Source organism: Amaranthus tricolor, chromosome 15 (genome assembly GCF_026212465.1).
Source record: "Amaranthus tricolor cultivar Red isolate AtriRed21 chromosome 15, ASM2621246v1, whole genome shotgun sequence".
In the NCBI taxonomy this organism is placed as follows: Eukaryota; Viridiplantae; Streptophyta; class Magnoliopsida; order Caryophyllales; family Amaranthaceae; genus Amaranthus; species Amaranthus tricolor.
The window spans coordinates 5,280,001-5,292,639 of NC_080061.1; the positions used below are offsets into that span (position 1 = coordinate 5,280,001).

The following is a 12,639-nucleotide window of genomic DNA, read 5'->3' on the forward strand; positions in this document are numbered from 1 at the left end:
ATATTGCATCTATAGCCTCATCTTCCTCAACCTGAAAAACTAACAATTGTCCACTCATATCGTATTTAAAACTTATATTAACAATACTTCTTGTAATGTCAATCCCAATCTTAGAATATGTAAGAAGTTTAAATTCATACAAATCCATGTTTCAGTTGCATGCAAATAATTTACGTCTTCCCACAACATACTTAACATTGCTACTACTTGATTGAATCGAACCATTCCAAAAAGATACTACAGTCACACGAAATGAAGCCATTCTTACAAGAATACATACAAAATCAACATCACCATCAACCACATTACATTCAAACATACTTCAAAACCACATTAACAGCAAAGTACATTTAACAACAAAGACATTTTACAAAATTGTCAAGAACATGACAAAATACAAGATTGTCATTTTCTACATAAATACATATATAGTTTACAAGATTGTCAAGAACATTACAAAATACAAGATTGTCATTTTCTACATAAATACATATATATAGTTTACAAGATTGTCAAGAACATTACAAAATACAAGGTCTCTTTACATTCAAACATTTTCTAAATAAATACATGAATAAAACAACCACATTATTAAGATCATGACAAAATACAACTACATTTGACATATATATAGGGTTTAAGTATAAATGACAACTAAACTTCACCATCACCAAACATACTTTAAAAAAACACAAATAACTAAAAATTTATAATTAAAAAAACACCTTAATAAGCAGTAGATCACCTGGGAGTAGTAATTTGCAAGTTTATGAACCTGTATTTATGTGAAAGCAGATGAAAGAAGTGTAAATCCTAAATATTAAAATAAAAACAAAAAAACAAAAAAAATATTTACCAAGTCAATGTAAGAAGATGACAAAACTAAATATTAGTAGGAACTAGAAATTTGATGAGATCAATTGAAGGATAACAGTTGTTTTAATGGTGGAAATGAGAGGGAGAGTTTCGTGGGTTTAAGAGTTAGGGTTTGAAGTTTGGGTGAAATGAGGAAAAAGGAGATCTGCTGTATTTTAGGACCGTATTAGTTCGCTGTTACTAATAGCAAACAAAGATTTTGGTCAAAAAAAGTCAACATCTTTGTTGACTATTAGTAACAGCGAACACATATGTTGACCTTTTTAACCAAAGTCTCTTTTTGCTTTTACTAACAGCGAACAAATCCTTGATTTAAATTTCAGTTCATACATTGTTCGCTGTTAGTAACAGTAATTATATACCGTACTTAGCTTTGGGGCAAACACGCTTATTTTTGGGATTAAAGTTTGCCTAAAGCTTGTTGACTATTTTTGTTAAATAGTCTTATTTTTTTCAAATTTTCGTGGGTTTTTAGCCCATTAAAAGTGGGCTTATATTTTATTCACAAACACAAACCTTTTTTTTATTATTTGACCAATCAACAAATCAACATTTTAATAGCAAATTTATAAAATTGGTGTGAGAGACAGTCTATTCAAAACATATTAGACATATGAGCTAAATAGCCCAATTAATAAAAATTAAAGTGAAAATAAAAATATAGCCTTTTCATTTTAAAGTTGTCTTTTTAAGAGACGATTTGTTAAAAAAGTAGATAGAATTTATAGAGAGAACTTAAATTTGTAAACCGCTATAGTTAAACATACATGCTATTCAGTTTCGGCGATTCCCGCGTATCTACGTGACAGGTAATGTAGACTAGTTCTCCCCTTTTTCTTATTCCCGTATTTCCCCTTTCTATCTTCTTCACTCTCACTCCAGTCTTCACCGACTGGGAATCGGTGCATTCACATACTGGAACCCTCAATCCTTCACTATCCTTTAGCGTAACAAATTGCAATGAGTTCTCAGGACAACGTCAATCCATTCGCTGTAAGTTTCTCCCTAATTTTCTTCTTTTTTTCGAAGCTTTCATCATATTGAAGTTCTTGCTTGTAGATCTGTTACACTTTGTGTTTCGCCTTTGGTTTCGTCATTTTTAAAATTTAATTTTCATGAATTATTGAATCAATTTAATGTCGTTGTTGTGCTGATTTTGTTTGGGATTGTTTCATCTGGATCTGAAAACCCTAGCTTTTTATTTGTAGCGGATTGAAGAACGTCAATTCAAACTGTATACTTTTTACTTTGTTAATCTAATGCTTGTTAGTTTGGACATATGGATCAATATAGTTTTATAGAAATTTGCTTACCACTGTCAGTTTACTGTTTTTCTTGTTAGACCACTATGGGGAAGATTTTCTACCAACTCAACCAATTATGTTATATAGTGTATTACACCTCCTTACACTATAGTGTACATGGTACATGGTGCTAAATATTCCGCTTTGAAAAACTTTGATACCATAACAAGAAACCATCTCAAACAAATGCATAAAATAATGGTTTATACCCTAGGATATGTTATATATGAGTATATCAATAATCCAGTGACATACATACTAATTTTGTTCAAGATGATATGTTGTATAGTTGATGACATCAACAAACAAAAACTTTGTCCAAAACAAAATTCAGTGAGGATGTAAAAGTTGTACTCCCTTTTTCTCACTGAATTAGTACAACTTTTCATTTTAGTTCGTCTCAAAGATTTTGCACCTGCTTCATTTTTTGAAAGTCTTATTCTCCTTTCTTTAATTTCATCCATAAAACTTATTTCACTCACCATTTGATCATTTAATTACTCATATCTATTATGCTCTTTTTTTTTCTTATTCCCCAAATCAATTTTTCTTTTTACTAATCTTCATCCAAAAGGCAAGTGAAGTTAATTGAGATGGATAGATTGCTGGTGAGATTGCATCTAAGAGAAATTTGATAAATATTAAGAAAAGTATGAAAAGTTGTAATATTTTATTTTTTTGTGTAATGAATGTAATATTAAAGGAAGAGAGAGATTGAATTGTACGGATGATATTAAAAGAGAATTACATCTGTGAACGAGATCAAAAGATGGTTTGAAATAAGGAAATGATGATGATTGGGACAACCTAAAATAGAAATTGAGACAAATTGATAGGGATGGAGGGAGTATAAGGAAATACCCCTTATGTTCCATTTAAACTGTTACTAATTAAGCATAGTTACATCTAATTAAAGGCCTTAGATTCATTTCTACATGGAGGTAGAGGCTAACCTAATTTTCTAGTTTGAAGATTCATTCATTGACGACTGAAGATACTTTTTGAGTTTTGTCATGTAGACTCCTCTTAATAGGTAAAGGATCTTTCAATCAGAGCCTGAGGAAACATCAAATGTATTTTTCGTTATCAGCTATTAAATTGATTAATAGAATTTTCAGTTGACTTTTATCTTTTGCTTTGTATTAATTTGTAAGAGTGGACTAAAGGTCTTATTTCTCATCAATGATCGGATATCGGATCTGTATACACTTGCTCTTTGGCCCAAGGGTTGTGTTATATTAATTATAGGCATCATTATTCCAAGTCCAAAATAATATCTACTCTTTATTCGTTTCTCTCTGATCCACATGACCCAATCTTTTCTCACTCTTATTTGCTTCCTAACCATGGGCTTTTACAAAACTTTTCATCCACTATTTACTTTAAATAAAATGTTCAAAGATGTACTTAAGATGTGGAACATTTTAATCCATGAAAATAAAGCTGATTATTAGTCTAATATGTTGTTGGCTTTCCCTTATATGTCTCGATTCATCGATTCTTTTATAAAAGGTCATTGAATGAGCATTTTTTTGGTTTAGTTTTACCATTTTTTCTATCGTCAAACACTATTGGTATTTCTCGGAGCTCAACGTTGAGGATGACTGTACTTTGTGTGTCCTTAAATGTTAGCGCCATTTGACCAATGATTGTGAGAGCTTTTTTTAAAAGAAGTAATGCAGACTTTTAAATGTGACGGAGGGAGTATCATTTTTTTAAAGCTCACTCAAGTCTAGGAATAGTTGGCATTATTTTTCTCGAGCAACATGACTTATCTTGCATGTTGAAATGTTTGACATTGTTGAGAGATATATATGATGTCGATAGTCAATACATCATTTCAATTCTTAATCCTCTCTATCTTCATTGCTTACCATGGTCCATGGCTTCACCGTAGATGCAGGCTTATTTTGAATTTGAAGCCACACAGGCTTAGTTTCAGTTTACCCAATTTGCTTGAATGTGCTTATAGGATTGGTCTATACTATGAAGGATCTTTTCCTGAGATGGTATCAACTTTAAAATAATTTTGTTTTGAATAAAACAAGCTTAACTTTCTAGCTACGAAGCACTAGTGTTTGATTATCTTGTTTGTGTGCAGATGTGATTGGCTCAAGTTTTTACCACTTTGTTTTAGAATAAAGTTAGTACTGTACTGCATACATGATGTTCTTGTTCTGTTTAAAATTGGTCATGCTCAAAGTTGAGACAATCAATATTTTTTGAAAGATGATGATTTTGTACCTTTGAAATGTTGCTATTTTTTCTGCAGATTGTTGACAGCACTAACAATGCTGATCTGATCCAAGTTATTTTTACGTTGAAGTTACATTTTCTTTGATAGAAATAAACTCTTCTTCTTTCACTATTTTCATTTGAAATCACAATGTAATTTTTGCAGAATGGTTCAGGTGCTACTGGCTCAAAGTTCCGCCTCCCTTCCTTTGGGTTTGGTCAAAAACAACATGATGCCACTGTTGATGTGCCATTGGAAACCATGAATGTATAGAATTTTTACAGCTTACCTGATTGCTTTTTAGATTAGAGTATGGAGGCTTGTCATTAACCATCTTTCATGGATTTTTCTGCAGAATTCTATTAGAGAAAAAGAAATTGCTGATTGGGAGGCTGACCTCAGAAGGAGAGAGTTGGTTAGTTTTAGCTTTGTTTAAAGATTATTGGACTTATACTCTTGTCACGGTTTAATTGATTATGAAACTGTGATTCTATCCATGAGGGGGCATAATTTAATCTTCTTGTCGTAACTTTCTACTGATCGTATTATTTACAACTTCCTTTGCTGCAGGATATTAAGAAGAGAGAAGATGCTGTTTCTGCAGGTCTGTTGAATTAGATGTGGAAGCCTATATTTGAATGCTTATTCTCATCTTCTTTTTTTTGACTTTGACTTTGACTATGACTGACATGATGCTTTAATAAATCAAAATATATTGTTTTACATTATCATGTGTAGTTTTTTAAATGCAGCTGGTATCCCTACTGACGATAGAAATTGGCCACCTTTCTTTCCAATTATACACCATGACATAGCCAATGAAATACCTGTTCATGCTCAAAAGTTGCAGTATTTGGCATTTGCAAGTTGGTTAGGTATATGTGTTTTCTCCTTTACAATTACTTTGATGTTGGAATGGGTTGAGTCCTTTCTCTTTTTCATTGATGTGATGCTGTATCGTTTCCTCTCTTAGCTTGTTCTGTTGATTTGTATTCTCTATCATGTGATGTGTACATTGCTATATTTTCTAGGTTTTATGAGTTTTAACTTATTGTTTTATGAGAACAGCTGAATATTTTCATTTATATGATTTTAGATTTACGAATCCATGGGGTAGAGGATACTCAATTCCATCTTCAACTATTTTTGCTTTTTAGCCTTCAAAATTTTTCTTTTTTTTTTTGGTTGCTATCATCATTTTTTCATTGGAATGTTCTATGACTATATGATTGATGTTGAAGTGCCTAGAAATTAGAATAGTATTGTGTAGTGAACTACAATAAGCAACACAGTTCATTGTATTTGTATAAGCCTTAAGGACAAAAAAAAACTTCCTGTAGATTTTTGTTACAACATTGTATGCATGAATATGTCACTTTGGTTATTGGCATTTGGTTGGCACTTTGTTTATAATTTATTTGCCTTGGTCTGTTTCATATATGAACATCTTAAATATGCACATCTATTTTGTGAATTAAGACCTCCTTCCTTGTTTCAAGAAGAAAAAACCTCTCTTTTTGCTTTGAATGTAGGTCTCTATTGATGTACTTTATACTTTAGTAGTTCTGCATTGTAGTTCTTCTGTATGTGGTGTAGTTCACTTTCTTTGAGGTATTTGTTATGTAGAGATTAGTGACATGGCACGTCATATCTCTATTTCATGGTAGATTCTGCTTTGAAGATATTATCCAAGACAACTATGAATATGCATCACTAGTTTTCTTCTATTAACACGATGCACTAACTCTTCATTCCTACTTTCAATTACATAATGCCCCTTATATTATTCATTTACCTTGATTTGCTCATAATACTGTCCTAAATGTGCATTTTATGAGGCTAAGCATCTACATGATATGTGATTTGGATAATTTATGTTGCTCTTTACATTATTTTTTGATAGAGTTGACTCTACCAAGGCTATTATGTGTTTTTTGTAGTTCTTGCTGAATTTTCTTATTATTACAAATGAATAAGTGTGTCTATCTTTATTCTGATTTCGTTAACTTTATTGCTGAATTTTTTTAATTGTAGTCAGTGTATTCTAAGAGCTTAAGCCTCAACTTTGTGTTATTGCAGGTATAGTTTTTTGTCTTGTATACAATATAGTTGCAATCATCGTCTGTTGGATTAAGGGAGGAGGTAAAAACCAAATAGCTCCTCTCTGACTCAAGTCAACTGCCTTTTGCCATGTTATATTATACAGAATTCTAACAACATTTTGTTTTGCTCTAGGTGTCAAAATTTTTTTCCTTGCATCGATATATGCTTTACTTGGTGTTCCCCTGTCATATGTTTTGTGGTATCGGCCACTTTATCGCGCAATGAGGTAATTGGACGTGCCTTTTTGGTGAAGCTTTCTTCTTTTCTTTCCGTCTTGTTTGTATGCATGGGGGACTGGAGAAAGGAAACAAATGTATTTTGTGGCGTGGAACTTGAAATTTTCTCGAAGATCAATGCCCTTTAATGCATTGTTACAATCATTTGCTGTATAGCAATACATATATGGGCTTCTACTGATTTTGATACTGTGTCATGTGAAAATCTTGGTTCCCTCTCTTATAAAGGAAGATGGGAAAAGCCACATTTTAGTAGTTTATGATTTAGCGATGGAGTAAGTTTTGATGCTGATTTCTCCATTACACAGAAATTTGTGATGGAACAATTTAACAGTGATTTTAATGCCCATTGTTTTTCTCTTTCAGGACAGATAGTGCCTTCAAATTTGGCTGGTTTTTCTTGTTCTACATGGTAAGTTTTCTCCTAATATAAATGTTTTTGATACTTATTTGTTTGGTTTGGGGGTGTCTAGTGTTTACTGCCATCCTTTTCTTTGTGGTTCCTGATGAAACATCACATTGTCATGCAGCTCCACATTCTTTTTTGTATCTTTGCTGCAATTGCTCCCCCAATTGTGTTTCATGGGCAGTCTTTCACGTAAGTTTCTCACTCTTGTTTGATAATGACTATCAGCAACCTCAAATCTATTTTTTGGTTACAAGGTAAGATGAGGTGAGGTTATTGAGAATTGAATCTAGGTCTCGCATGAGGAATATATTACTTGCCGGCTTGCTGCCACTAGACTCAGCTACCACAAAGCTTGCTTGAAACACTGTAGCTCTGACTAGAGGTGTTCAATGGGCCGGGCTCCCAATTTGAGCCCTTATCCGGCCCTTTTTTGAAGGTTTTTATAAGGGCCGGGCCGAAAACAGTCTCTATTATTATTAAAATGGAGCGGGTTGTAAGAGGGCTTAAAATGGTTTGAAAACGGGCCTTTTTAAATTTAAAATGGGCCGAGACAAAGGGTACTCCGATTAACCTTAAACAATAGCCAAAGAGGTTCACTAGTTCCAGTTCATGTAAGTACTGTACTTGTCTCTTAGACATTAATGATTTATGTTGTGCAATGTAATTGAAATGAATATCATAGTAACTATTGTGCCAATATTGTATTAATACTAACCAGTAATATTGTGCCAATATTTTGTTCCTTTGTTTAGCTTAATCGAGGTTTTTTATTAAAGAAAAGAATATCATATTAAAGGTTAAAGAAATGAATATCAGCCCATTTATTATAGTACTTAAAAAGTTTACTTTAAAAATGGGTTGGGCCGGATTGGGCTGGATTTTAAACCCCAGCCCATTTTTATTTTGCAAGGCCCGGCCCAGCCCAGGCCATGTTCACCTCTAGCTCTGATATTGTTAAGTTTGAAAATAAAAATCCCATAGGTATCATGTCTATGCTATTATAATGTGTATGTGTTGACTGATGTAGCGTTGGGACAATTTTTCCTATATTTTATGGGGGTCCAATACATTATAGGTTAATTTGTTTAATGGTGTTAAAACGTAAAAGTAATGATACTATGGTAGAAGTAAAACTATTGCTTGTATATCTGTCTCGGTAGAGGATACATATATAGCTCAGGTTCTTTACTTACAATTTATGTACAAGAGGAGAAATAAACAAGGGGCAATCGGTAAATACGTAGTAAGGGAAAATTAGTGATTGTATAGATGCTGTCCTTTATTTATATATACAGAAGAGGAATAGATCAGGAGGATGGGAATTAAGTAGGAAATCATTTTAAGGACTAAGGAGTGCCTCTGGGCTATATCAGATACCATATCTATTATGCGGAAGGGTCTATATGACAACGTAACCTGGCTATTTCTTTTTACCCCTTTTTAACGGTATGAATTATAGTAGAATCAACCTGTTAGAAGGGTACCCAATAGTTTAAAGCAATATGCATGGACAAATAGTAAATGAAAATGATGGTGACGAGCATTCTTGACTGAAGAAACTCCTCGTAATATTTCATTCTGTTTACATTCTCTTTGTTATCTTCAGTGGCATCTATGTCATTAATGTAAGAAGTGCAATCTTTTGTGTTTTTTTTTTTTTTTTTTTTTCATTTGGGGAGAATCCTTTCGTACCAGGTTCATATGTAAGTGTTGTTATTTTACCTTTTCCTTGGAATGGAGTTGTGTCTGATCTATATTTTTGGAATTTGTAGGGGCATTCTTGCAGCAATTGATGTGTTTCCTCATAGTGTTCTAGTTGGGGTAAGTCTTTTAGATGGTAATATCTTTAGTTTAACAAGCTTTAAATTTATAAGCAAATCGTTTTTCAATGATAGTACACTCATTGAATAAAAATTCATTGCTTTTATTTATGCTATCTCCTTTGGTGTGCTGAGTTCATTTGATCTGAAATGTTATGTTAGTCATAAGTTAGTTCCGCAATGTATTTTTTGGTTTAATATTGAATTGAGTATTCAGTATTGTTTTTCCATATCCCTAATGTTTTCATTATTTTGATATAAGATGGACTGATAAGGCAATCACTTTGATAACTCTATGCTCTAGGAATTATAGATTTTATGTGATTCTATTCTTTTTTGGTCTGTTTAATGGTTGTTGGTTGGTCATTGACCACCTGGTAAGTTGGCCTTTTAAGATGGACTGATAAGGTAAAAGATAGTTGTTGGTTTATTAGAAAAAGTGGATCATTAAACCAAAAACCAATGAAAATGCTACTCATAGTAGCTTTTTGGGTTTGGCTTAAAACATAAAAACCATTTACTAAACACTTTTTGGGGTGTTTAACCAGCACAAAATCCAAAGCCCCCCAAAAACCTAAGCAAAAGGCCATTCACCAAACACACCCTTTGTGAAGTAAGTGTTCTACTTTAAATCAGAAGGTGTGATGTACATTCTTTAGAGTTTGTTGCATCTTCTGGTGCTGTCAAATGTTTGCTATTTTTGTAGCCTCTGTTCCTGTTTTTTTTTATTTATCTCTGTATTAACAGCCTAAAACTGAATCTGTTTCATTCTGTTGTGCATACAGGTCTTCTACTTGGTTGGATTTGCCTTCTTTTGCTTGGAATCACTCCTGAGCTTGTGGGTTCTTCAGGTGAGAGTGACAGTGCTTGCTTTTGTTTATTCTTGAGTTGATGTTCAAGTCTTGAAAAGACCCACTAATTTCATATATGGCCATTGCGATTTGTGAGTGTACAAGATTCAACGAAACATGCAGTTGACCCCTTTTTTCTGTTTTGGTGGGCTAAAAATTATGGTCAGTTCACAGTAAAAAGACCCCAATGATTTTCGTGTCATCATTTCTGCCTTCAGCAAAAAATTTATAGTCAGGTGACCAATACTGTAGGAAAAAATTATAATCGAAAGACCGATACACGAGTAAAAAATTATTGTCAGATGACCGACAATAGCAAAAGAATAGTTCATATATTATACATTATTAAAGGGGTCGGGTTAAAAATAGAATAGGTCGTGTTTGGATCGGGAGGCCGGGCCTCCCTTGCCCACCATGTAGCTTTTCGTCCATGCACCTAATAGAGTAAGATATATGGAATTGTGGATACTTGTCAAAGTAGATGTAGAATGGGCAAATTTGGTCCAAAGAATGATCAGATGTTTCACAAAGACAATTTTAGTCTTCCTATGCATATCTCTTTATTGTATATGAAATAAACTTGTATTTTGTTTAGATGTGAGCATTTTGAGAAAGGATGAGGTTGGGGGAGTTTGAAAGTTTTTTTTTCCGGATAATGGATAGGAATGGGGAAGGAAATTTGCATAAAAGAGACAAATTTTACCTTTCCCTTTTATTAAATCAACCTTCCGTTGTCACGAATTTGAAGGAAATATCAATTAATGCACTCTGCTGGTGTGCTTCCTGCTCATTAGGACTGAAAAGAATGAAGAGTGATAAGGTTTGTGTATAGATATGATTGCTTGCGATAAGCAAGCAGAGGATATACCCATTCTTAGCTGATCCATTTTGTACGCTTGTTCCAATGCGGCAGTTGCAATGTTAATGCTCAGCGTTTCCTTACACCTCGTTCTCTCCATGATTGTTGACATAGAGTGTGCTCACTATCACATTATGCACCAACTCCTGGCGAATCGCAAATCAAGGAAGTGAATTATGGTCGATTTTGGGCTATTTTAGGGTCATTTTGAGCGAATTGTGAAATCCAAAAAGCGAATTAACCGACGAAATATGTAACACTCAGTGTGCCTGTGTGCTGTGTATTAATAGTATGTCTTGGGTCAAGATAAAATGGCGCTACTAGGAAAAGTAGATTGCATGAATCATCTGTTTGACAGATGGAACATGCATTCAGTTCGCAACACAGACACTACATTGAACCCAATGCTGCCACATTATTGCTACCTCCTAGGTGGGTTAGAAAGGGGGCATTGAATGTATCGACTATGGAGCCTTACCCATATAAGGAGGCAATTTACTCTAGTCCATCTAAGTCCATGATTTAATGAGCCATTTCATTCTAATCCATGATAATTTAATATCGAAGAATTAGCTTTGATGTACTTTTGATTATGCATTCATTTCATGGTGTGCCATTGCGGTAATATTATCTTGATTAGCTTTGACCAATCACCGAATAGAGTGGAGGAATTATTAGCAACTATTCAAGTTTGGTTTTAATGGAATTCCGAAGTCAAATAAATTTCTTATCTTTAAGCTGTTTACTGCCGTTAAGTTGTCTTTGGATCTGGGAGATATGAGAAACCGCCTCTTTGGAATGGCAGGGCTAAGGCTAGAAGTGCCTATCCGCATTTTGTTCAAGAGAGCTATAAACATTTGACAGCCTTTGTCTCACTGTACATGCGTTTTGTAGAGGCATTTAGAATTGGGGATAGTGGTGGTTTTTGCTAGTCGAACTGAATTTTATATCTTTTTGCAAACTCCGTAAAAATCCAAAAGTTGTAATTTGCTGCAATAAACCTTGATCTATTCATCTTATCTGTGGATATGCCGCAGTGCTAGAAATCCCAAGGTCTCATTTGTTTCTGCGCTTTGTATCATTATTAGTACTCAAATATGTCTAACAAGTGAAGCTAATGAAGAATTTCTAAAGACCTATGCGTCAACATTTTCCTAATCTTTTGTTTGTGATTTTTGCAGAAAATTTACATGTATTTCCGGGGGCACAAGTAGGATTCATACATAAGATCTTCATTTGGTTTGAATTATAATCTCTCTTTCCCATCCAAACCCACATAAGAGAGCTCTGTTTTTTACGGCATGCTATTCTAATAGGAAAACTTTAGTTTTAGTTTGTGCATACCATGTAAAAATGTGAGACCTCTGTTTATCATTCATTTTGCTTTTTGTAGTGTTTTTTCTATCTCCTTAAGGATTCTCATTTTTCGTTTGTAAAATGAGACAGAAAGAACTCATGGTGATTTGAGTGTGCACAAAATACTTGGTTTTGCAGCCTTTAAATGATAATTTTATTTTGTCACTAGTTTTGATGTGTTAGTTCTAATGCATCAGAGACAAATTTCTGCTCGACAGTCAATCATTAAACTATGGCCATATGCCAGTAGTTGAGATGATTGCACGAAATGTAGCGGGGACCTGTAAAAACATAAACAGCTAGTGCGTGTGGTTTTCTGGCCAAGCAGCAGTGCAGGGAATTACGGGTATGGATCTTCGTGATGTTCTTTTGTTGACCCTTCGAGTCTGAAACTTTACTGTTCTTACAAAAGACGTGGTGACATGTTGGGGGAAGATCATGGTCCTAGCAATGTGAGAGTCATAAGAAAGAGATGTAACATGTAATGGTGAGGGAGTGGAATCTATTACATCCTATTAGAGCAGCAATTTGTTGAAGAAGACTATGAAATCAAGCTTTAGGAAAGGAGCAACTTAAATTAAAAAACCTG

At 33.7% G+C, this 12,639-nt stretch overlaps 1 protein-coding gene across 1 annotated transcript; it reads left to right on the forward strand.

The window, feature by feature from the left end:
* Nucleotides 1-1,644: 1,644 nt before the first annotated feature.
* On the forward strand, nucleotides 1,645-12,218 carry LOC130801191 (secretory carrier-associated membrane protein 4-like). The gene is made up of 12 exons (XM_057664971.1): nucleotides 1,645-1,869; nucleotides 4,582-4,683; nucleotides 4,772-4,831; nucleotides 4,987-5,020; nucleotides 5,169-5,291; nucleotides 6,496-6,558; nucleotides 6,652-6,745; nucleotides 7,122-7,167; nucleotides 7,286-7,353; nucleotides 8,937-8,985; nucleotides 9,770-9,835; nucleotides 11,876-12,218. The coding sequence occupies exons 1-12, from the start codon at nucleotides 1,837-1,839 to the stop codon at nucleotides 11,906-11,908; spliced, it is 771 nt and encodes a 256-aa protein (XP_057520954.1). The 5' UTR covers nucleotides 1,645-1,836; the 3' UTR covers nucleotides 11,909-12,218.
* Nucleotides 12,219-12,639: the final 421 nt, after the last annotated feature.